Here is a 23,442-nt window from a genome sequence, read left to right on the forward strand (position 1 = left end):
CATTATAGATATTCTTTTTTATATACTGGTGATGATTGCTTTTTTCATACACTTAAGATGGTTAGATTTCTGATGTATATTAATTAGTGGTTGGTTTGGTTTGTAATTCGGTTCATATATATTGTTGTTAAGGTCTAAAGTTATACCCTCCCTTCAAAAATCATTATTTTCAAATTGCAGTTTAATGTTATTTCTAACTTAATTTCATTAACAAATACTTTAATTTACTCTCTAACTTTTCTCTATTTTCGCTTGCATTATCTAAAAATAATGCATCATCTCTATATAGCCCTCCATTTAAGACCAATATTTTTTTTTATTCGTCTTGTTTAGTATGTACAGACCTAATATGTCCGTTATCTCACAGAGTCCGGATAGCCTATTGTAACATCAAAGTGGTTTTCTCTATCTTTTCTTGTCCATAATACAGTATCGTATCTTATTTAGGTTTTTCTAGTTCTAGACGATACTTTATGCAAAGAAGGAAGGATAACGTGGCGCATTACAAAGCCTCCGTTCAATCTTAAGAGACAATGGATACTCCCTATAAGGGTAGCTGCGCGTGTAATTGTGAAGCAAGAGATGTGCAACCACTCACCGCCCCTCTACTGAATCGTTATTACTTAAACCCAGTGGCAAGGGGAAGTACTAGACGACCGGAAACAATGTCGAGACAAGCGAAGAGCACATACACAACATGGAATTCCCAAATGCTATCCTATTTTAATACTGACAAGACTCAACGTTGCTTAACTTCGGTGATCTAACGGGAACCAGTCTGTCAACATGAATTATGCCGTATAACGCATGCTAATTGGATAATAACGTTGGAATTATTTAAGCTACGACTCCTGATCGCTATATATCTTTCAAATAATTACTATGATACGTGCGAAAACAACGTCACGCCTCTTTTCATTTTTCTTTTTTTATATATAAGCAGGCCGACTCTGTCTTGTATATTTTAAGACACCGTTTATTTTTTTATTTAGAAACAACACCACGCCTCTTTTCTCTTTTTCTTTCTAATTTGCATATTAAGAGGTCGATTTAATGGAGAAAACTGAGAGAAACTTCTCATTTTTCACATTATATGCAGTGTTAAAACATTTTAAGCCCAAAACAATTTTTCAAAATACAATTTTATACAAAAAACGAAAACGACGCTTTAACTTGCTTAATTGTCTAATTAAGTTAATATCTCATTTTTTTTTCAAACTTCTAATCGACGAATATGAACAAAAGCGAATCAGTTTGTGTTTTAGCGCTCATTTTTATTGTCTCAGTTTGCGCTCGGCTGAAACCAGAGGTGAGTAGAGATGATAGCATTTTATACCTTCTCCCTCTATGAGTCTAAATTTGTTTTCAAATTCTTTAAGGTCTTTCTTCAGTTACTTCTGAGGATTGGGCAGAAATTGAGGCCCGGTCTTAACTTTTTGTTAGTGTGAATAGATTTATGACTTTATGTTTTATGTTGTCTAGTCTAGAGAATTCCTAAAATAAGATGATATGTGTTGTTGGTTACATTGTTTTTGGTTGGGAGGTGGATTATGTTGTTGCATAGGGATATGTGCATTATAGTAGTGCCTGAAATAGTTTGATAGGCTGCCTTGGCATGGAGGATATTTTGGAGGTTTGTTTCCTTGTGTGACGTACTAGGGGTTAATGTTGTAGGGATTATTTTGGGTTGGGTGTTACATATGGAGGTGGTTTGGATTCGTGGAGTGGTTCCATTGGGAATTGTTGAGCAAAGAATTTCTGGTGTTTTGTCTTAGTTGTTTCTATTCCGTTGTGTTTTAATGTTCGAGGACACACTCAAGTTCATTTTCTGTCGACGGAAACCAACGACAATAGCTTATATATTTGATAACACTTTATTTGCGTCTCAAAGTTTGCGACGCTTAAGATGACGTTTCTCCACAGCTTTCAAACGAAGGGCCGACATTTCTGTGCTCATTGTCCCATTCTGAATCACGAGTCTAAACTAAACTCTCTTCTAAACTGTCTCATTATGTCACTAGTACACATAGCATTAAGACCACATGTTGCCTTCATTAAATCATCTAAAGATTTTAGGTTCTAATATTCCACGCTAGATTTCTACCATAACATTTTTTATCCTAAAAATATCATTTTCGGTTTGATACATATTTTATAGCATTCTATTTTCCAAACAAAAAAAAAAGATAACATTAATAATAATAATAATAATAATAATAATAATAATAATAATAATAATAATAATCGTTCAGGTTACATGCATCTCTGTATAACAGATTATTATATACAAAGTCAACGCTAAAATATACAGTCCGTGTTTATACTTCTGACATAGTTCGTGCCCACACCTCATGCCACACGCAGCCATAGATAATCATTCTTACTGAATAACTTAAACTTTATAATGGCTGACAAAATTTTTCCGTCTCACGCGCTACCTATTGTTTGTACATCATAGAATCATATTTTTCAGCATGAATATTTGAAAGCAAAACCTGGGTACAACTGGCACCACCAAAACGTGACAAAAGCCAATTCGTAAGTCGATTCTTTCTTAATTTCTGTGTATATATATATATATATATATATATATATATATATATATGTATACCTATGTATATATATATATACATACGTGTATATATACATACGTAGTAATATATGCACATATACGTATGTATATGTGCATATACGTATGTATATATATACGTATGTATATATACGTATGTGTATTTGTACCTATGTATATATATATATATGCGTCTGTATATATAAGTATGTGTATCTATATATACGTATGAATATATAAACGTATGTATATATACGTATGTGTATTTATATGTATGTTTATATACGTCTGTATATATACGTATGTGTATATATACGCATGTATATATATACGTATGTATATATACGTATGTATATATGTACGTATGTATCTCTCTCCATATATACGTCTAAATATATATATACGTATGCATATATATACGTATGTATATATACGTATGTATATATATATACCATATGTACGTATATACGTATGCATATATATACGTATATATATGCATATGTATATATATATGTATATGCATATATATATATATATATATATATATATATATATATATATATATATATATACGCATATACCTTTGAGCCTGGCCATTACTAAAATGGGTGACCAATTTGGGAATTCAGCTGCTATGTGTAGGAGGACGTCGACATCTCCCTGCAAAAAATGCAAAAACCTGACGTCGTCATCTCCCCCAACGGGGATATACATGCGACTGGGGACCGCTTGTGAATTTCATACTCCCATGAAACTTTCTCCTTCGGAGGACGCCGGTTAAACCCGAATAGGGTTGGTTGTGACTGCACACACACACACACACACACACACACACACACATATATATATATATATATATATATATATACTTATGTGTGTGTATATACGTATGTATATAAACATACGTCTGTATATATATACGTATGTATATATATACGTATGTATATATATATATATATGTCTGTATATATATATATACGTATGTATATATACGTATGTATAGATATACGTATGTATATATACATATGAATATATATACGTATGTATATATACGAGTATATATGCATACATATATATAAATATAGATATAAATGTATATATATATATATAGAGAGAGAGAGAGGGAGAGAGACACGCACGCATATATATTGTTTAACAGTAACCTTGTTGTTGTTGTTCAGGTATCTTCTCTTCTGATGTATATACGTGTATATATATATATATATATATATATATATATATATATATACGTATGTGTATATATATACGTATGTGTATATATATATTCGTATATATATACACACGTCTGTATATATATATAAGTATGTATATATATATACGTATTTATATATGTCTGTAAATATATATGTCTGTATATATATGTCTGTATATATATATGTATGTATGTGTGTACGTATGTATATATATATTAATATATATATATATATACTGAATAAATGACAAAAGACAATATTCCAAATTTATTATGTTGACCATCTTATAATTTATTTCTTTAATTCAGTTGACATTTACAATTTTTGACAGTATCTGCTCCGTAGTGCAAACACATGAAAATGGTGCAATGTTAACATATTATAAGATATTTACAGCTTCTCTGACAATTTCAGGAGTTTAATCGTGTCAAAACTCAGTTTCTTTCCCTTTAACGGATTGATTGTTGCTATTTCTTCTGATGAGTTAACGGCATAATAGATTCACTGATTAATATAATAATAAGGTGGTTGATTTTGCACTGCGAAACAGATACGGTCAAGAATCGCAAATGTCAACTGAATTAAAGGAATAAATTATAAGATGGTCAGCATGATGAACTTTGAAATATAGTCTTTTGTCATTTATTCATTATATTGCTCTGTAATTACATTGAGCTTTTAAAATAAGGATTGGTATGTATTATAAGAAAATATATTTCCATATATATATATATATTTATATATATATATATATATATACAACTGACATTGTCCTCTCTGACTATTTGGTCTATAGACTTGAAAATTGATATATATGGTATTTAGACCTGTAGCACACTTTCGATTTAGTTTTAAGTTATTAAAAACTGCTGCTAAGGGGTCAACATTATAAAGAAAAAAACGGTCGACAGGAGTAAAACTTCTGACAATGGGTACATATACACTTTTAGCGCTTAGTGTCGCTTTATTTTTAGTCTTTCTTTTTATCTGACTGGTGATAGCTCAGACGATCACGATGAAGCGTTAAATAATAACTATTACTAAAGCACTGAATGTTTTATTAGTTTTTGATTCCAGTTTATGGTATCGAAGTCATTTTCTTAACTTTCAAATCATTATTTATTAGGTACAATATGATAATCAACAGAGAATTTACTGTATAATAATAATAAATTCGAAATCTGCGTAACTTAAATAAAAATATCATATTCAAGCAAAGTTTACGACCGGGCAACGCCGGAAAGCCTGCTAGTATTCTATCAAATGCTGGTGATGTCATATATGGAAAGGGACAGATCCCAGTAATGAAAGGAACAAAGGAAATAAATTTGAAAATGTGTGTGTGTGTGTGTGTGTGTGCGTGTGTGTGTGTGTGTGTTTGTGTGGTATAGCAAGGGACCCACATTGAAGAGAGACGGAGAATTCATGCTGGGGCCATATAATACACGACTGACGATGACGATGATGATGATGATGATGATGATGATGATGATGATGATGATGATGAGAGACATTTATACAATTGGGATCTTTCCTCTTAACACATTTTTAGAGAGGAGGAGAGATGCAGAGTTCTTATAACACATACGAAGGGGAGATACGTAATCTTGTAAGACTTACATAATGTTCATTACAAATGATTAACACATTACCTTTTGTGTGTTGAAAGATGCCACATGACAACGGTTACAAAAACGCAATGATGATCTTTTTTTATTCATCGGACCGGTCGAATGCTGATGACGTCAGGAATTCACTTGTATCTACATGGTTTAATCTTCTATCCTTCGTTTCCAAAGGATCAGCTTACCAACTGACTGACTCTCAACTCTCTCTCTCTCTCTCTCTCTCTCTCTCTCTCTCTCTCTCTGAATGACTGTCCGATCTGACTCTGAAATTCGAACCCATAGAACTATATGGAGAATCGTCGTTTTCTATGACGTCATAAGTGTGTTTTTCAAACGTGACTAATTCACGTGGCTATGCATGTTTGTCCAAAACACACTTCTGCAAAGAAATAATCCTCTCCTAACCTATTTTTTAACCTAACCTATTTTTTAACCTATCCTATTTTTTAACCTAACCTATTTTTTAACAATATATTTTTAATTTTCATTGTTCATTCTTTTACTGACATATTTAATTAATTAATATTAATTAATTAATATTATATTTAATATTCAGAATTAACAATAGCTTTATTTTCTAACATTCCAATTCTTAACCTTGCTTACAAGGTTCGAGTCTCAGCTTATCCTAATCTCATTTTCGCTTATCTTATATTCTTATTTACATGTAAAGGGGACTGCGCTTTTCCTGTAACGTATATATATATATTTATTTATTTATATATATATATATATATATATATATATATATATATATATATATATATATATATAGTAAGGAGAGTGATAATTTAAAATTCAAATTAAAAATTAAAAATCTGTTTCATAAGAAAAAACACAACAAAGCAAAAAAATTTGATAATTCCTTCTTATGAAACAGATTTTTAATTTTTAATTTGAGTTTGAATTTTAAATTATCAATCACCTTACTAAATATTAAAATATCTCTAGGATATTTGCCTATCGAACTTATTATATATCTGAATTACAACGAGCACTGTTCTTTTCTTGTATTTTAATTAAATTAATGATTTTACTATCATATTAAAATACACTCTGGTCTTTAGACTACTGTCCTAAAACCCTTTAAGTATATATATATATATATATATATATATATATATATATATATATATATATATATATATATATGAGGTTAAAAAGCACGACATTCATAGTTTTGGTGACTATGATGTTTTTGTGTGTGAGCAATTTCGACATGCTTATCTTCTTAAAGTCATTAACCAAGGATGGAATACTGCTGCCATATCTGGGCAGGAGCTGCTAAAAACAGCCTATCCTGCCTTGATAGAGTAAAAAATAGACTTCGTGGCTTAGTGGGGGATGCCCTTTTCTCTACCCTGCAACCTCTCTTCCACAGAAGAGACGTTGCGAGCCCATCCTTGTTTTATCGTTATTTCTGAATTCCAATCTCTGGTTCCCCCTCGCCAATCTTTCACGAAAAACACCCGTCTAGCCGAATCCACTGTGAAAAATTTCCCCCACTCTTTATCTGTGCCTAAATCAAAACGTGGATTCCATGAACAAAGCTTCTTTCTTAGAACTGCACGCCTGTGGAACTCTGCCTGCTTCCCACCTGACTACAATTTGGATGTGTTCAAGTCCAACGTTAACAAATTTCTAATGAACCGCCCCCTTAAGTAAACACTTCATCAAATCTTCACACTAACGTAATGTACTTGCAATAACCCTTATCCCTGAGTGGCTTCCGAGCCTCCTGTATAAGTGGTGACCACTGTGTAATATATATATATATATATATATATATATATATATATATATATATATATATATATATATATATATATATGAGGTTAAAAAGCACGACATTCACATTTTTGTGACTGTGATGTTTTTGTGTGTGAGCAATTTCGACATGCTTATCTTCTTAAAGTAATTAACCAAGATGTTGAGTAAAAATAAATTTGTTTCAATTATTTCGGCAGAAACAAAGATGATATCATGAGAAAGATTTTAAGCGTTTTGCCATTTTCCAGAAAAAACCCAAGACTCTCATGGATTCTATCGTAATAAAGGCCGGTGATGGAAGCGGTAGGTTTTATTAATTTTGCTCTCCTCTTTGTTTATTTATTTATTTATTTCTCTCTCTCTATCTCTCTTATCTCTCTCTCTCTCTCTCTCTTTCTTAGTTTATATGTAAATATACATATTCAAGCACGTCTGATTGAACACGACTGAGTTCTTTTTTCCGATTTTGTTGAATAACTTTTCCATTTGCCAAGCGATCTTTTTTTTATTTCGGCTGGCATGTTATATATTATGGCGCCCAGTAGTTGTCGTTCGGTTATAGTCTTCTCAAGCGATTTCGGCAGAAACAAAGATGATATCATGAGACAGAATTTTAAGCGTTTTGCCATTTTCGAGAAAAAACCCAAGACTCTCATGGATTCTATCGTAATACCGGCCGGTGATGGAAGCGGTAGGTTTTATCAATTTTGCCCTCCTCTTAGTTTATTTCTTTCTTTCTCTCTCTCTTCTCTCTTTCTCTCTCTCTCTCTCTTTTTCTTAGTTTATATATAAATATATATATTCAAGTACGTCTAATCGAACACGACTGAGTTCTTTTTTCCAATTTTATTGGATAACTTTTCAATTCATCCAGCGATCTTTTTTTTTTATTTCGGCTGATATGTTGTATATTATGGCGCCAGTAGTTGTCGTTCGGTTATATCCTTTTCAAGCGATTTCAATCGGCACGTCTGATTGTAATCAGGGGCGATTGTTATTGTTTTTGTTGTCATTTTCTTTATTAAAAACAATAGAACTAACTATAAATACACTAAGCCTCAATAAGGAAAATGACAACAACCACAATAGCTCCTGACGACGATCAGATATACCGATTGAAATCGCTTGAACAGAATATAACCGACCAACAACTACTGGGCGCTTTAATATACAATATAGCAGCCGAAATAAAAAAGATTGCTTGGCAAATCGAAAAGTTATCCAACAAAATCGAAAAAAGAAGAACTTAATCGTGTTCAATCAGACGTGCTTGAATAATGACTTGCTGCCAAAATATGCATATGTATATATATATATATATATATATATATATATATTTGCTATGCATATATATATATATATATATATATATATATATATATATATATGCACAGCAAAGCCGGGCTGAATTGCTAGTGTATATATATATATATATATATATATATATATATATATACACTAGCAGTTCAGTCCGGCTTTGCTCAGGCCCCTATGTACTGTTTATAACTTTATGTGCATATGTATACATATATATATATTAAAAAGTTTGACCCATGTTCAGGTAACCTACATCTAAAATTTCAAATGTTTAGATCAAAAATTGGCGGAGAAGTTTGCTAGAGTCTGCAAATATCAACTCTATCAACTTTGACCTCTTGGCAACCAAACTTTCTCCCCAAAACAGGTTAAAAGCTTGTTGCATGTCTGAATACCACTTTATGTAAAATTTCAAATGTTTACACTCAACATTGGCTTAATAGTGTGGTAGAGACCACAAAGGTCAAAACTTTGACCCCTTGCAAGTAACCTACATCTAACATTTCAAGTGTTTAGACCCAAAATTGGCGGAGAAGTTTAGTAGAGTTTTAAAGGTCCAATCGTTGAACTTTAACTCCTTAACAGCCAAATGTCTGCTCGAAAACGGACCAAGAAGATTTTCCTAAATCACAATACCTCTTATTTCAAATCTTGTGTCTGTAGACTGAAAATTGACAGGGTAATTTGGTAGGGCAATATACACACACAAACACACACACAGACAATTTCACTTATATATATATATATATACTAGCAGATCCCCCAGATTTGCTCAGGCCCTATGTACTCTTCTTAATTTATTAGTATATGTATATATTAAAAAGTGTGAATATGTACGACAATGCCTTTCTATATAATAGGCTTCCTTAACTACCATACAGAAAAGTTGGTAGAGGCCGCAGACGTTAATTTCTTTAATTTTGAGCCCAATTTTGACAACTTAACGTATCGTTTTGCGCTCGAATTAATTTTACATGTTTGATTCATGTCCACGCAACCTATATCTAAAATTTTAAGGTTTTAGACCCAAAATTAGCGGAGCAGTTTGGTAGAGTCTGCAAACGTAAACTCTGTAAACCTTGTTCCTTTGCCGGCCAAATTTTCGCACAAAAACTGACTAAAAAGCTTGCTGTATGTCTGAATACACTTTATGTAAAATTTCAAATGTTTTAGACTAAAATTGGCTGAGTAATTTGGTAGTGATCGTAGAGGTAAAACTTTTTTAAAAATTTAACCCTAATTATGACCATGTAACATTTATTGTTTTGAGCTCAAATCAAATGATAAAGTTAGATCCATGTCCACGTTACCTATATCTAAACTTTAGAGTGTTTAAGCCCACAATTGGCGGAGGAGTTTAGTAGAGTTCTTAAAGGTAAAATCGATGAACTTTGACCCTTTAACAGCCAAATGTTTGGCCGAAAACCGATTACAAAAATTTTTTACCAAATCTCAATACCCTTTATCTCAAATCTCGAATCTGTATATATATATATATATATATTATATATATATTATATATATTATATATATATTATATATATTCTTCTTCTTCTTCTTCTTCTTCTTCTTCTTCTTATTATTATTATTATTATTATTATTATTATTAAATTAGGGTAAAAAAGTTACTATAAGTCATTACAACAAATTTAGTGCTCCAGCCTCAAAAGACATCGTCAGGCGACAATAAAATTTTGGTTGGCATTAAATCACTGACTTTGAGTAAAATCAGTAGTTTATTGTCGCCTGGTGATGCCTTTTTTAAAAGACATCATCAGACGACAGTAAATTTATTGTACCTATTTACAATGCCTCCCCACGGGACGGAGTTAGACACCAGGGTCGTTTTTTAACGTGGAGAAAAGGTACAAAAATAAAAATTGTCTCAGTCGTGAAGGATTTCTCCTCCACTGAAAGAGAACGAGAAATGGAAGTGCCGCATCTGAAGAACAGATGGTATTTATTTGCTCCCCCACCGAACAAATTAGGCACAAGGCCGATTTTTAATGTGAGGAGTGAAGGGAGGGGGAAGGGAAAAAGAGGACCAGCTCCCGAGAGGTGGGAAATGGGACCTGGTTAATGGTCAGGCATGTGGGGTTGCCCCCACAGCTGGTCTTTGCTAGTCATAGCTAGTCATAGCTTGCAGCATCTGAAGAACAGATACTACACTTTGATCTCGGCCAAAAGGCAAAATTTATTGTAGCGACTTATGGTAACAATACAATATCTTGCTTATAATATCATAGCAGAATAGCAATAACATATATTGCTAATAATGGCATAGCAGAATACCAATGAAATATATTGCTAATAATATCATAGCAGAATAGCAAAAAAAACCAAAAAAAACTGAATTACTAATAATATTATAGCAATGAATAATAGCTTTGTTTAGATTTAAGTAGCGATTTTTTAAACGGATTGCAGTCGTTTTTTGAATAATTTTATTCGTTCAATTGCGCATGCTGTCGTTGCTTTTAAAGTTTGTATCGGAAATGCTTTTATTCAGAACAATTGTTTCAACCATAAAATATATTGAAAGGAAATAAATGCTTACTTGTAAAGAATGTACTAGATGGATCTAAAATAGAAAATAGGTTAGTCAAAATAAAATATCAGTTTCAATTTTTCAAAATTCAAAGCTTTCAATATCATATAAAGAGATAGATCATATGCACTTGCAAATAAAATTAAGGAAATGTAAGCACGAGAATTGCATTTTCATAGAGTTTTTTTTTCAATTTTCGAACGTGATATCCCTTTTAATTCTCTAGTGTTTTATTTTCTTCTTTATTCTCTGCCTATAGGTCAGACTAGAGTTGGGTTTTGCAACCACTCGTACTACATTATCGATGCGGCCATGAGAAGTAAGTATTATTTTACGGTTTATATTTGTCAACATTTTCAGAAGATAAAATTCAATGTATCTTATTTTGTGTATTACATATCTACTCCATCAGTCGAAATTGTTACAGGTTTAATAAATTGTTCAATTATTCGACAATACGGATATTTTTGCCCCAAATTCCTTTATCCATGAATTTTCACTGAATGGCTCGTTTCATTAGAAGAAATATAGTTAGAAAAATAATATTTATTTATGCCTCTTGATGCGAGTTTCATTTTCTGCGGATTAGCTACTTCCATGTTGAGCCTTATGAGCTTCCGGTCAGTGAAAGCTGTTTTCTAGAGTCATCAACCTGTTATAGATAATCAGAGTGCACATTAGACCAACCTTGTAGCTTGCGTTTCGCAAGATTATTGATATTATATTTCTTTGTTGGTTATGGCTAGACGTTTCAGTCTGCTTGTTTCGTTTTCCTTAGATCAAAGCATCAATTAAAGTAGTTAGATTGTTGTGGGTACGGCACAATCAGGTTGGCACACTGGGTCTCACCAGATCATCGAAGTTAAGCAACGTTGAGCCTGGCCAGTACCAGATGGTTGACCATTTGGGAATGGCTAGGCGCTATATATACCTTCTGGGAAGGATGGACCTGGGACCAGCACGCTCACGCCGAAAAAAGAAGTTATTAAAGCATCTACAGAGGGTATGGATAGCCTATGCTCTTCTAGGGACTCAAGGCTATGGATTGTGGCCGTAGTGTAGGTTAATTAACATTCTTAAAAGTTAATTAGTTACTATCGATCTATCTGTCGAGCTATCTATTTATCTATCCATTCAATGATATTCCTAACATAGTTTATATTATGTGTTATTTATTGTTTACAGAATAAAGTGTAGTTAGGGATACGTTCTAGACAGTCGAATAGAGTTGGAGTTTAATCACGCAAGTGAACAGACGTACTCGAAGCCAGGAAGCGAGGCTGTAAATAATAAGCACATAGACGAAATATACTCTTGTGAAGACCATTGTAGACAGCTGAACTAAATTTATATTTTAAAAGTATGAAGTGTTGTTCTGTGGTTCCACAAAGGAATAAAGAACAGAGGTCTCAGTTGGTTACGATGTTGGTCATTACATGTTTCATCACGGAGCTCAGCAGTGAAGATAGAAGAACTTTTGAAGAAAGAAAGGTATGAAACATATATTATTCTTCTTATGAAAAAATGATACCTTACGTAAATATGAATTGTAATATATATATATATATATATATATATATATATATATATATATATATATATATATATATATATATATATCCGTGTGATAACTCTCGGATGCTACATGACTCAGTTTATACGTCGATATCATATCCTCTGGTTAAACAATAATACATACAATTCATACGTTTATATCTGATTTCATTATAAGAAAAATATCTTCCACCTGACTATGTAATATGACTCTTTTGGACGCCGACCTACCTCCCTATACAAGAGTATACTGTTGCGGGTTATCACTTTTCTGGTCCGGAACTACTTTAGGCTTGAGGCGAGTGGAAGTTGATTAGTGACACTGATACCATCCATCCTTGTACTGAACTTCTTCGTAACTCGAGCGAGTTCATAGTGAATGTAGATTGGTTTGGTAGCGATTTCTCTACGGCAGGCGCTTTTAATCATGGTTTGTTCGTTTTCAAACTTTGCAACATAATAGCAAAACGAGTAGGAATCGAACACTTAAAAATCAAATATTTTCAATCGTCCGACGAAATCGCAAGTCTACAGTAAAACTCGACTTTTTTATGTCAAGAGAATTTTTCTTTTTAGTTTTAATTATTATTTTTTTTTCTCTCTTTCAGTTCAGGGAACGGATTTTGTGTTTGTTGACGAAGGCCAAGTTATTGACGGGCGGACTGGAGAGAAGATGCCAGTCGAGTTCCTCTTCAGTGAGGGTCCCGATTGGCCAGAAGCCGCCATTTATGCAAATAGGACCAGAAGCGTATATTTATTTAAGAGTAAGTATCCTCATATCATATGGTTTTACGTGTGTGGATTTCGCAAAATATGAAATAACCATAATTATTTATATATAAGAATTTGTCTCTATAGCAGTGAGTTCGTTCCCTATGGACTCCAAAATGGCTGGGCCGACTTTTCTAAAATTTTACACGAAGGTACATCATGTGCTTGGCAGTGTATTCGGGATGTCTTCGATAAGTATCGATTATCGATAATCGATTTAATCCGGTAGAAGAAAGAACAGGCGGTTTTAACCAAAGTTAACACCTTACACAGCCTAACATCACGAGTGCATTTCAGATGTTTTACTACCACACAAGCGGAAAGGTCCGACGTATAAAATCAACAGTAGGTTCTTTGATATGACAGGGGCGCGTTGCAAATGATTTTACGTTATCGAACAGTCACTTGCCATTGATGTTATGCTGCTCATGACCATTGGTGTTCACTGGAGTTTGGGTGGCAATAAGCCTTACAAACGTCCCAGTTCTCATCCTACTCTTCTAATAGTGGCTCGGTTAGTGTTTTTCCTCCTCGGATCTCCGATTCTCCTTGACCTTTATCATGTTTTTGTGGGGTCGATTTATGCCGCTATTGCACTTTTTTTTAATGGGAAAGGGTGAAGTTTAAAAAAAAAAAAATTCAGATCCTCCTCCGCACCGGATTTTTTTTTTGTTTACTGCGGGTGTGTTCTGTTTGCTTTATTTCTTTTGATAGTGATACTAAAGTGTAGTATCTGTTCTTCAGATGCTGCACTTAAATTTCTTGTTCCCTGTCAGTGTTATATCTGATACTAGCATTAATTAATGCTGCATGATATGAAACCAATAATTAATTCAAAATAGTTTTTGGAAAGAAGGGTAACTGCACCGATTGTTTCTGGACCAACATGCTCGCTACAAATCCTTTAACTCTGAGTTTTCATTTCTTTTCTTAATTTTATGAACGTCCATTCATATTAAATTAGGTTTATATTGTACAGTATCTACGAGGAGTGTGCAATAAGTAATGCCCCGGACCCACTTTAGGTTGTCTGATCTAGCTGAAATTTTGCATGTGCACTGATTTATATATGTACGGGTTATGTGGTTTCTGTTTTACAGGTGTTTGAACTGAGTCAGGTGTGAAATGGAGCCTGTTGAATGTCGAGCAGTTATCTGGTTTCTGTATTTGAAAGGGCGCACACCACAGGAGATTTTTGATTTTTGTTCCTTTTCTCCACGTTAAAAAAAAAAAAACGACCCTGTCACAAAAAACTATTTTCTTTACGTTACAAGCGTCACACTCGTACATGAATTCCATAGCTAATATAACATACTGAGCCAACGGTTCACGGGTAGTCTAGTTTATATATGATGATTAAAAACGAGACAAGGGAGGTTACTCATATCACCGGGTTGCCAAATTAGCCTTTTAAAAGCCAAATTTCACAAATTTAGCTTCTTTTTTTTTTTTTTTGAAAGCAGTTTGGCATAACTAAAGAAGAAACAAGCAGGATATTATATAGATGTTCAATCCTAAAACCCATAAAAAGACAACAAGTGAACCAAAGCCAACAACAAACGTATGCATGACTGTCGCAATGTCAAAGCAAAACATACGTCTCTTTACGAGGGGAATGTTGCCAAGAAAGTGTTACCGTAACGAAATGGTGTGTTTCTTATTTATTTATTTATTACTAATTTATTTTAACCATTTACTTTTACGAATCGTTTTCTTTCTTTTACGGTTTCTTGTTACGTTTACTTTTACGAATCGTTTTCTTTACGAAGGGAATGTTGATGAGGAAGTGTTACCGTAACGAAATGGAGTGTTTCTTATTTATTATGGGGTGGCATTGTAAATAGATACTTATCCATGTACTTCCTCTTGATTTTCCTCTTTTCCATCTCTTTTCTTCTTCTTCTTCTTCTTCTTCTTCTTCTTCTTCTTCTTCATCGTCTTTTTCTTTTTCTTGTTCTTATTCTCCGTCTCCTCTTTTACGTTTTTTCAAATTCTTATCTTTATTATTCAGATAACAAGATACATCAGTACAACTACACTAATGGTGGAATATTCAAATTCAAGAGGACTATTCTAAATAAAAAGAGCGATAGTCACCACCCGAACTGTGGATTCCAGTACTTTAATAGTGCGAATCTATATATCTATAAGGTCTGCAAATTTATTCATTCGTTTTTATATACAGTATAACTCCTATAATTTGAACATCCGCTTCGTTCAAATTAGAGGATGCTGTTCAAGTTTCGTGATAAAAATATGTGCTGCAGTTAATTTTCTAATAATTAAGAAATATTGCTTTGGTCTGCGAAGAGTCCTTATTTTGACACGTGTTTTATTTGAAGAGAAATGAGTGCAGTACTTACCAACAAAACAAACGCCCACGTATTTGTGCCTTGTGTAGGCATGCGCGACAAGAAAACTTCGGTTTTTATAAGCGGAAGTCTCGAGGTTGTCAGGAATCTCCGGGCGCATGAGTAAGAGGAGGGATTGAGAGAGTGGTATAAAAGGCAGGTCGAGTGAGAAGGTTGTTGTTGTTGTCATTGGACGTTACAGTGACGCGTGTGTTAGCAGTTGATTAAGAAGTTGTTTTTTTTTGTGTCAAGTCGCGCACCTCAGTGAAGGTGAAGGTCATATAAGTCGTGCACCTCGGTGAAGGTGAAGGTCATAACGAGCAGTTTTCAATATTTCTTTTTGCTGTAAAACAGTGTCCTTCTTCCAATCTTATAATCTCTCAATATAACGCTATTTTCAACTCCAGCATCTAATTTTTTTATAATTTGACGTTTTTCGACTAAAATTATTGTCACTTGTTTTCTTTTAGAGTTGCAAGCTATTATGATGGGTTGTTTTACACTATTTTAAATATAGCAATCTGAAAAAAAATATTTACAGTCAGTGTAAATTCATTATAGATTGCTAATCTACATTAATTACATCGTACTAATATCTGACTAAGCCATGTAAACAGTTTTAATGCAACTCCGCATCAAATATGCTAATACAATTTCAATGACGGGACCGTTCAAGTTTAGAGAAATTCCAGGTTTAGAAGAAGTCCAAATCAGAGGAAGTCCAACTTTAGAGGAAGTTCAAATTAAAGGAGTTTTACTATATATATATATATATATATATATATATATATATATATATATATATATATATATACACCAGTCAACAACGGGTACTTTTGCTAGTATATATATATATATATATATATATATATAAATATATATACTAGCAAAAGTACCCGTTGTTGACTGGGTTCAAAAACAGCCTACAGAAAATGGACCCTGATTTATGAAAGTATGATAGGTTATGAAAAGGAAGGGTTGTAAATTTGGGTTGAATTTGGGGGTATCAAAACCAAATCAAAATGTGATGAAAGTAAAATAAAATAGATAAACGCCATACTTTATTATGCCATACCTGTTCACACTGAAGCACTTATCACCATATTCTATGGATTCTCCTCGGATGATCATCTTTAGTTTACTATTACGAGTAATTGTATTCATGCAGATATTTTACATTCAATAATTACAAGAAACCCTCTCTATCACCTATAGCAATGGCCAACGACTCTTTATCTGAGAGTACATCCTTCAAACACCTTGGCCTAACGTTCACAGGAAACATGGGTTGGAACAATTACATTGAAGGCATTGCCAGGGCCGCTGCAAGAAAGGTGGGCTCTCTCTACCGTGCTAGAAAACTACTAACACCCGAAAGTATCCTGTACCTCTATAAGGCCACCATTCGCCCATATATGGAGTATTGCTGTCACATCTGGGCTGGTGCATCTGCTACTAGTCTCTCGCTCCTTGACAAGGTTCAAAAGAGAGTCGCAAACCTGATAGGCCCTGAACTGGCATCTAAGCTTCAGCTTCTGTCCCATCGACGAAATGTTGCATCCCTCTGCCTTTTCTACAAGTATTTTAGTGGTGTATGCTCTGACGAACTGCAATCATTTGTGCCCCCACGATGTGAGCACCCTCGACAAACCCAACAGGCTGCTAAATCCCACCCCCACACTGTAGAGATCCCTAGATGTAAAAGATCTTTTTACTCCAATAGTTTCTTCGCCAGAACCGCTAGACTCTGGAATTCCATTCTAGGTCCCTGCTTCCCCAACAGTACTGACGTGCAGAAGTTCAAGTGTAACGTGAACCGACATCTTGCTGCCCAAATCCCTGTTTGGGGTGAAAATGTAAAAAAACAAAAACAAAAAAAAGCATGAGTTATACTTTTTTTTCGAATGTTACAGATGTTTCGACATCAATTAAACAATTATAAACTTTATATTGTTCCAAAATATTCAAGGTTGGCATCTCGTCAGACTTATTGAAAGAAATAAAAGGTAAATACGTATCTGAATATGTTTTCATCTTGTTATTAACGGTATGAAACACTCTGACCCGTCTAGTAATCTTTTGATAAATCCTCTTCCGGTGTTTATGAAATTGGGGGGCAATTTTCGTATTTCTGTTTTAAATAACATCGTGTTTTGATTTTTGATTGTTTTTTTGGAAGTATATATGATTTCTCAATTATTACAGAAATGTTAATCATGTTCCTTAATATTTGAGTCCATTTATTGTTTTATCTGGCAATTTTGATATATTAAATCCGCATGAACTAAGCGTATCTTACGACCGTGCAACGCCGAGCAGCCTGCTAGTATTTACTTATACAACCACATATATTATTTATATGATTTTTGTTGTCAGTATTTATTTCAACGTTGGTTAATACATGAAAAAGCTTGGTTTTATATTAAAATATAGTTATGCCCGTCGAAGACTTTGTGTTTTGCTGCAATGTCGAGTTCATCAGGCTTCTTCTACCGTTCATTTTCTGTGAGATTCGTCTCTGTTATTTCAACAGTTTATTTGATAATGCGAACGTTTAAGACAAGCACTGTACATTATATACAAGATCTATGTTTTATTTTTTATTAGCGATTCTGTTGTATTTAATTTTTACGTTGAGCTAAGTTTCTTGAGGGACGTATTTTTTTTTATTAATGATTTTATTTTATTAAATAACTAGAAGGGGTACCCGGCGTTGCCCGGGTGTTTGTAGGTGTGTGTGGTGTTAAATAAAAAAGAAACCGGGGGGGTAGGATGGAACCCGAAGCCCTGAGGCGAAGTTTGAAAATAAAATCGGCCAGCCAGAATGAGTTAGTGAAAGATGTTTGAAAGTCGTCGAGCGTTACGACGACGATGTAAGCATTGTAATAAGCGAAGTAAGAAAAGAAAACAACGTTTTAATTAAGCGAGGGGGGTGGGGTAATCAAAACATAAATAAAACGCAAAAAAATCTAACGTAAGGCAAACGAACACGTGAAAAATGGCTTAAATAAACCTGTTTCGATATTAAAATTTAAAAAATCGATGGATACCCGGGTGTCGCTAAGAATACGCGAAGTAAAAAAAAAGAAAAAACCAGGAAAACGAACGTTACGTGAAAAATGGCTTAAATAATACAGGGTTCAATATTTAAATTTATAAAATCAAAAAAAAAAATCTCACACCACGATTTGAACCCAAAACGTTTAGACAATGAACAAACAGGCTAAAGCGACGGAGATGAAATGCGTTTGGTTTTTCAACTATTTAAAGTAAATCAGGTCATGACGTCATTTGACGCATGCGTAGAATCAGGCATCGTTACGAGAAACCCGTTTTTGTTGACTCCCCCCCCCCGCGGAAAATTGTCGATTTCGGGTTGAAAAAGTTAACGTTTTTGGCCAATTTTTCGATATTTTTCAAGCGAAGGATGGGGCTTCGATATGATACCGAGTTTGTGAATTTTCGTCGCGTGTGTCGAAAGTTTTTAGCAGACACACAAGCATACATACATACACACAAACGCACACACATACATTTTCGCTTTTATAGATATAGATGAACTATTTTTTATTTAAATAGTTTTCAAATATTTTTTACGTGCACGAAAGATATTCATGAACATGTTTCTGGGTATCATCCGTCGTCAGTATGGCTTAACTTTTAGCAAGGATCAAACCAATTCAAACAGGGGATGCAGTTTTATTATTTTACGAATTTGTGTTTATTTACTAATTAACGAATTTGTATTTTTTTTAATTTACGAATTTGTTTTTTTATTGTTTTTTTATTAATTGACGACTTCGTGTTTCTTGTTCATTTTATTTATTTACGAATTTCTGTTTTTGATTAATTTACGAATTTGTTTCATTTTGTTTTTTATTTAATAATTTGTACTTTTTGTTCTTTGTATAAATCTACATATTAGTGTTCTTTTTGTTTTTATTAATTTACGAATTTGTGCTTTTTGGTGTTTTAATTAATTTGCGAATTCGTTTTTTTCTAATAATTTACGAATTTGTGCTTTTGTTATTTTTATTAATTAAAACATTTGTGTTTTTTTTAGTAATTTACAGATTTGTGTTTTATATTAATTTACGAATTTGTGTTTTTTGTTATTAATTTACAAATGTTTTTTTTATTAATTTCTAAATTGGTGTTTTTTTTATTAATTTCTAAATTTGTATTTTTTTTTAATTTACGAATTTTTGTTGTTTTTAATAATTGACGAATTTGTGTTTTTTGTTCATTTTATTGATATGCGATTCTGTGTTTTTGTGGTTTTTATTAATTTACGAATTTGTTTTTTTTTTCATTAATTTACGAATTTGTGTTTTTTTTTTAATTTACAAATTTGTATGTTTTCTTTTTTCGATTTTGGCTTTCTTGCAGAATGGATATTTCTTCAATTTAATTCCGGACTCGACAAATTTTGTCCGGGATAAGTCTAAAACACTTGGTACTTTTTCGTTCAACATAAGCATCGCCGCAGCCATTACAACTCATACCCAACTATACTTAATCTTAGGAGACAGGTAAGTTTCTACCGATGTGCAAGTTTATCTGAACCCTCATATATATATATATATATATATATATATATATATATATATATATATATATATATATATATATATATATATATATGTGTGTGTGTGTGTGTGTATGCGAACACTCTAGATTGTCATTATACTAACCCGAGTTAGACATTCAACAGTTCTTAATTCCCTTCCCTTCTCATGGCAATTGTTTGATGACGTTGGAGTAGAGGCTCAGCAATTGAAGCAAAAGTCTACTTCATGACCGGCAGGAATTGTTACCCAACACTGATTATTGCGTAAGCAGGAAACACTAGTATCTTTTAATACAAATATTATCTAATTATGAGTATTAAGCCCCTGTAAGCATACTTAAGTACTGGAAATGTCTGCTGAATTATAATTAAGGCAGTCAATTACCGTTTCTGCAATGCTTACGAGTTCCACTCGTTCGAACACTCTAGATTGTCATTATACTTATGTTTAATACTTCTTAATTCCCTTTCCTTCTTGTAGCAATTGTTTACTGAGATAGAGGCTCAGCAAACAGAGCAAAATCCTGCTTCATTGCTGGTTTCGAATCGTATGACCGACAGGAATTGTTACTCTACACTGATGATTGCGTTAGCATGAAACAGTAGTAATTGTAGGTATAAATGAATAATTATTTAATTATATATTTATGTGTATATGAAAGTACGAGGTGTGTGTTTGTGATATAATTGTTGTTTACATTAAAAAAAAAAACAACAAATAAATATTTGTTTATTTTACATAATATTGCGTTGTAATTTGGCTTATAAACATATTTCATACGTATTTTATTTTAAAATGTAAACAACGCTTATATGATGGAAAACACAGCCCTGATTTTCATATAGTAAACGTAAGAGCATGTAGCAGCAGTAAATGCAGGAACTGTTAGTAATGAAATGTTGAAGAAAAAAAAAACTCAGCCCTTTTAAAAAGGAAAAGGAACGTGTGCAAAAATCACGTGCCATAGAAACTTTTACTTTAACGGAAATAACAGGAGTTCAATTAGGCATTAATGAATTAGTGAAAATAAAGAGTTTCATGTCTACGTGTGAGAGATTTGCACTTTGGTGTCAGTTTTTGGATTTGGAGCTGAAAGGCTGTTATATACGAAAAAAGGAATGCAAATATAGAATATGTATTAAAAAAAAATTAAAATGTTGCAAAAGGAAAAAAGAGACAAGAAAAAGTAAACATGAAATCAACAAGAGTACATTTGTGTATTTCATCGATAAATAGACGACATTTAGTATTAGAAAATATCACTGCAGACGAATAACACATCGACGTTATATTAACTATTTCTTTCGTTTATCACCATGACGAGAAAAATGTATGAAGTTCTGAAGATGGCGTAAATCGCCGAAATATTATTTTTTAGGCAATTAACTGTGTGTTTATTTTACATAATATTGCACTGTAATTTGGCTTATAAACGTATTTAAATTTCATACGTATTTTATTGTGTGTATATATATTTGGATTGAGCATTTTTTAAATATATTTTCACCTGACGCGTATTTAAGCAATTAAGCGAAGCTCACTATTTATTTTTTTGTAAACAAATGATGGTTTGGGCACTGTCTGTGACGGGCGGGTGTGGATTTTATACACACTCGTGGAGAAATATTTACGTGGTCTGATGGTTAAAGCTCTCAACTGTCAACGCGACGGGTTAGGTTCGATCCACGGCTGGGGAAAGGTGTATGTCTAGCCGCACTGATGAGTTGTGATACAACGAAACAGTAGTGTATGTGGCTGACATATATATACATATATATATATATATATATATATATATGTATATATATATATATATATAAACTATCTGTATCTCGTAAGGTCAGTATATATTATAGCTAGGTATGGAATAGTGAGTATATTAATTATGTCAAGCGTATGTGGGCACAACAATGGCCACCACTTATAAAATAAGGAATTACATTGGTTAGTATCTTTAGAAAAAACTACTTATTTGCGTAAAAATTTAAATGCGATATTCGTTTTCAGCATTTGTAAAAGTCGTAATTTAAATGCGATATTCGGTTTCAGCATTTGTAAAAGTCGTAATTTTAAAAGAAAATGTTCAGGTGGAAGACAAATAAAAATTTACTAAACCTTCTATTTTCTTTGTTTTTTTAAGGCTACATTATATACAATGTTGGTCATCTGTACCTTAAAATTCATCGGACATCACTTGCGCCGACTGGCTTTGTAACAAAGAAGTGCTATTCTTAAGGAAAGCTAGCATTACATAAAGCACTATATAACTTTAGCCCGTTTTTTACAGGCTAAAAAGTCTATTGTTTTCATAATCTTCAAAGTATTATTAAACATTTGAAAGTAATTTTAAGGCGTTTAAACTGCCAATTACGGAATCTAATGCAATAAAACACATAAAATAGTTTAAATCGTGAAAAACTAAAGCAAATACGTCGAAAAGTAATTGTTATTGCGTTTGGTAACAGTTACAGAGAAGAAATTAAACGGCACTGAAATAGGATTTACTGGTTAAATAGTTTTAATTTCTTTACCTTTTCTTAACCGACGGGTTAACAGTAAGATGTCATTTTCATTGCTTTTGGTAACAGTTACTTATTGTTGGATTTTTTATTATATTTCATTAAAAAAATTTAGATGTTATTATCTGTGAGAGAGTGAGAGAGAGAGAAAGGGAGGGAGGGAGGGAGGGAGAGAGAGCACAAGTTGTTAATAAAACATGTCAAAAAACATCTTGAAAAAGAGTTAAAAACATTTAATTTGAAAAGGAAACACCAAATAAGTGGATAGTCGTTAATCCGCGGAGTTTCGAAGAAATACTTTCCTTCTCAACAGAGGGTAGGATTTAGCAAAATGCGGGATCGGATTTTGCTTGCAAAAGTATTTAATGAAACTACAAGTAAGTCATAGATCTTACTTGATAACAAAAAGTGAAGCAGAGGGAATAGGGTGAAGAAAAAAGCGATTTCACGTGAATGGATAGTCTGATGAAGGGTAAAGTATCCAATGACGGTAAAATCCAAAAATGCAGAATCCAAGAAAATTGGTTGACTTTTCATTCGCACAAGTAATGTAATTAGTTTAATTTCCATTCGCACAAGTAATATATATATATATATATATATATATATATATATATATATATTAGTCTT

General features: G+C 32.8%; 1 protein-coding gene across 3 annotated transcripts in view; it reads left to right on the top strand.

The window, feature by feature from the left end:
- Positions 1-655: 655 nt before the first annotated feature.
- LOC145269463 (uncharacterized) overlaps positions 656-23,442 on the top strand; it is a 26,344-nt gene continuing 3,557 nt past the window's right edge. Inside the window, exons 1-7 of one of the 3 annotated variants that reach the window (XM_080125160.1) lie at positions 656-1,309; positions 2,474-2,538; positions 7,379-7,484; positions 11,306-11,365; positions 13,209-13,364; positions 15,383-15,522; positions 20,112-20,254. In XM_080125160.1, coding sequence (XP_079981286.1) covers positions 7,448-7,484; positions 11,306-11,365; positions 13,209-13,364; positions 15,383-15,522; positions 20,112-20,254 — 536 coding nt within the window. In that variant the 5' untranslated portion in view covers positions 656-1,309; positions 2,474-2,538; positions 7,379-7,447. Of the gene's footprint in view, positions 1,310-2,473; positions 2,539-7,378; positions 7,485-7,765; positions 7,873-11,305; positions 11,366-13,208; positions 13,365-15,382; positions 15,523-20,111; positions 20,255-23,442 lie in introns of all 3 variants that reach the window. The other 2 variants (XM_080125158.1, XM_080125157.1) reach the window with 2 other exon arrangements.

Source organism: Euprymna scolopes, chromosome 45 (genome assembly GCF_053919585.1).
Source record: "Euprymna scolopes isolate OS-2025 chromosome 45, ASM5391958v1, whole genome shotgun sequence".
NCBI lineage: Eukaryota > Metazoa > Mollusca > Cephalopoda > Sepiida > Sepiolidae > Euprymna > Euprymna scolopes.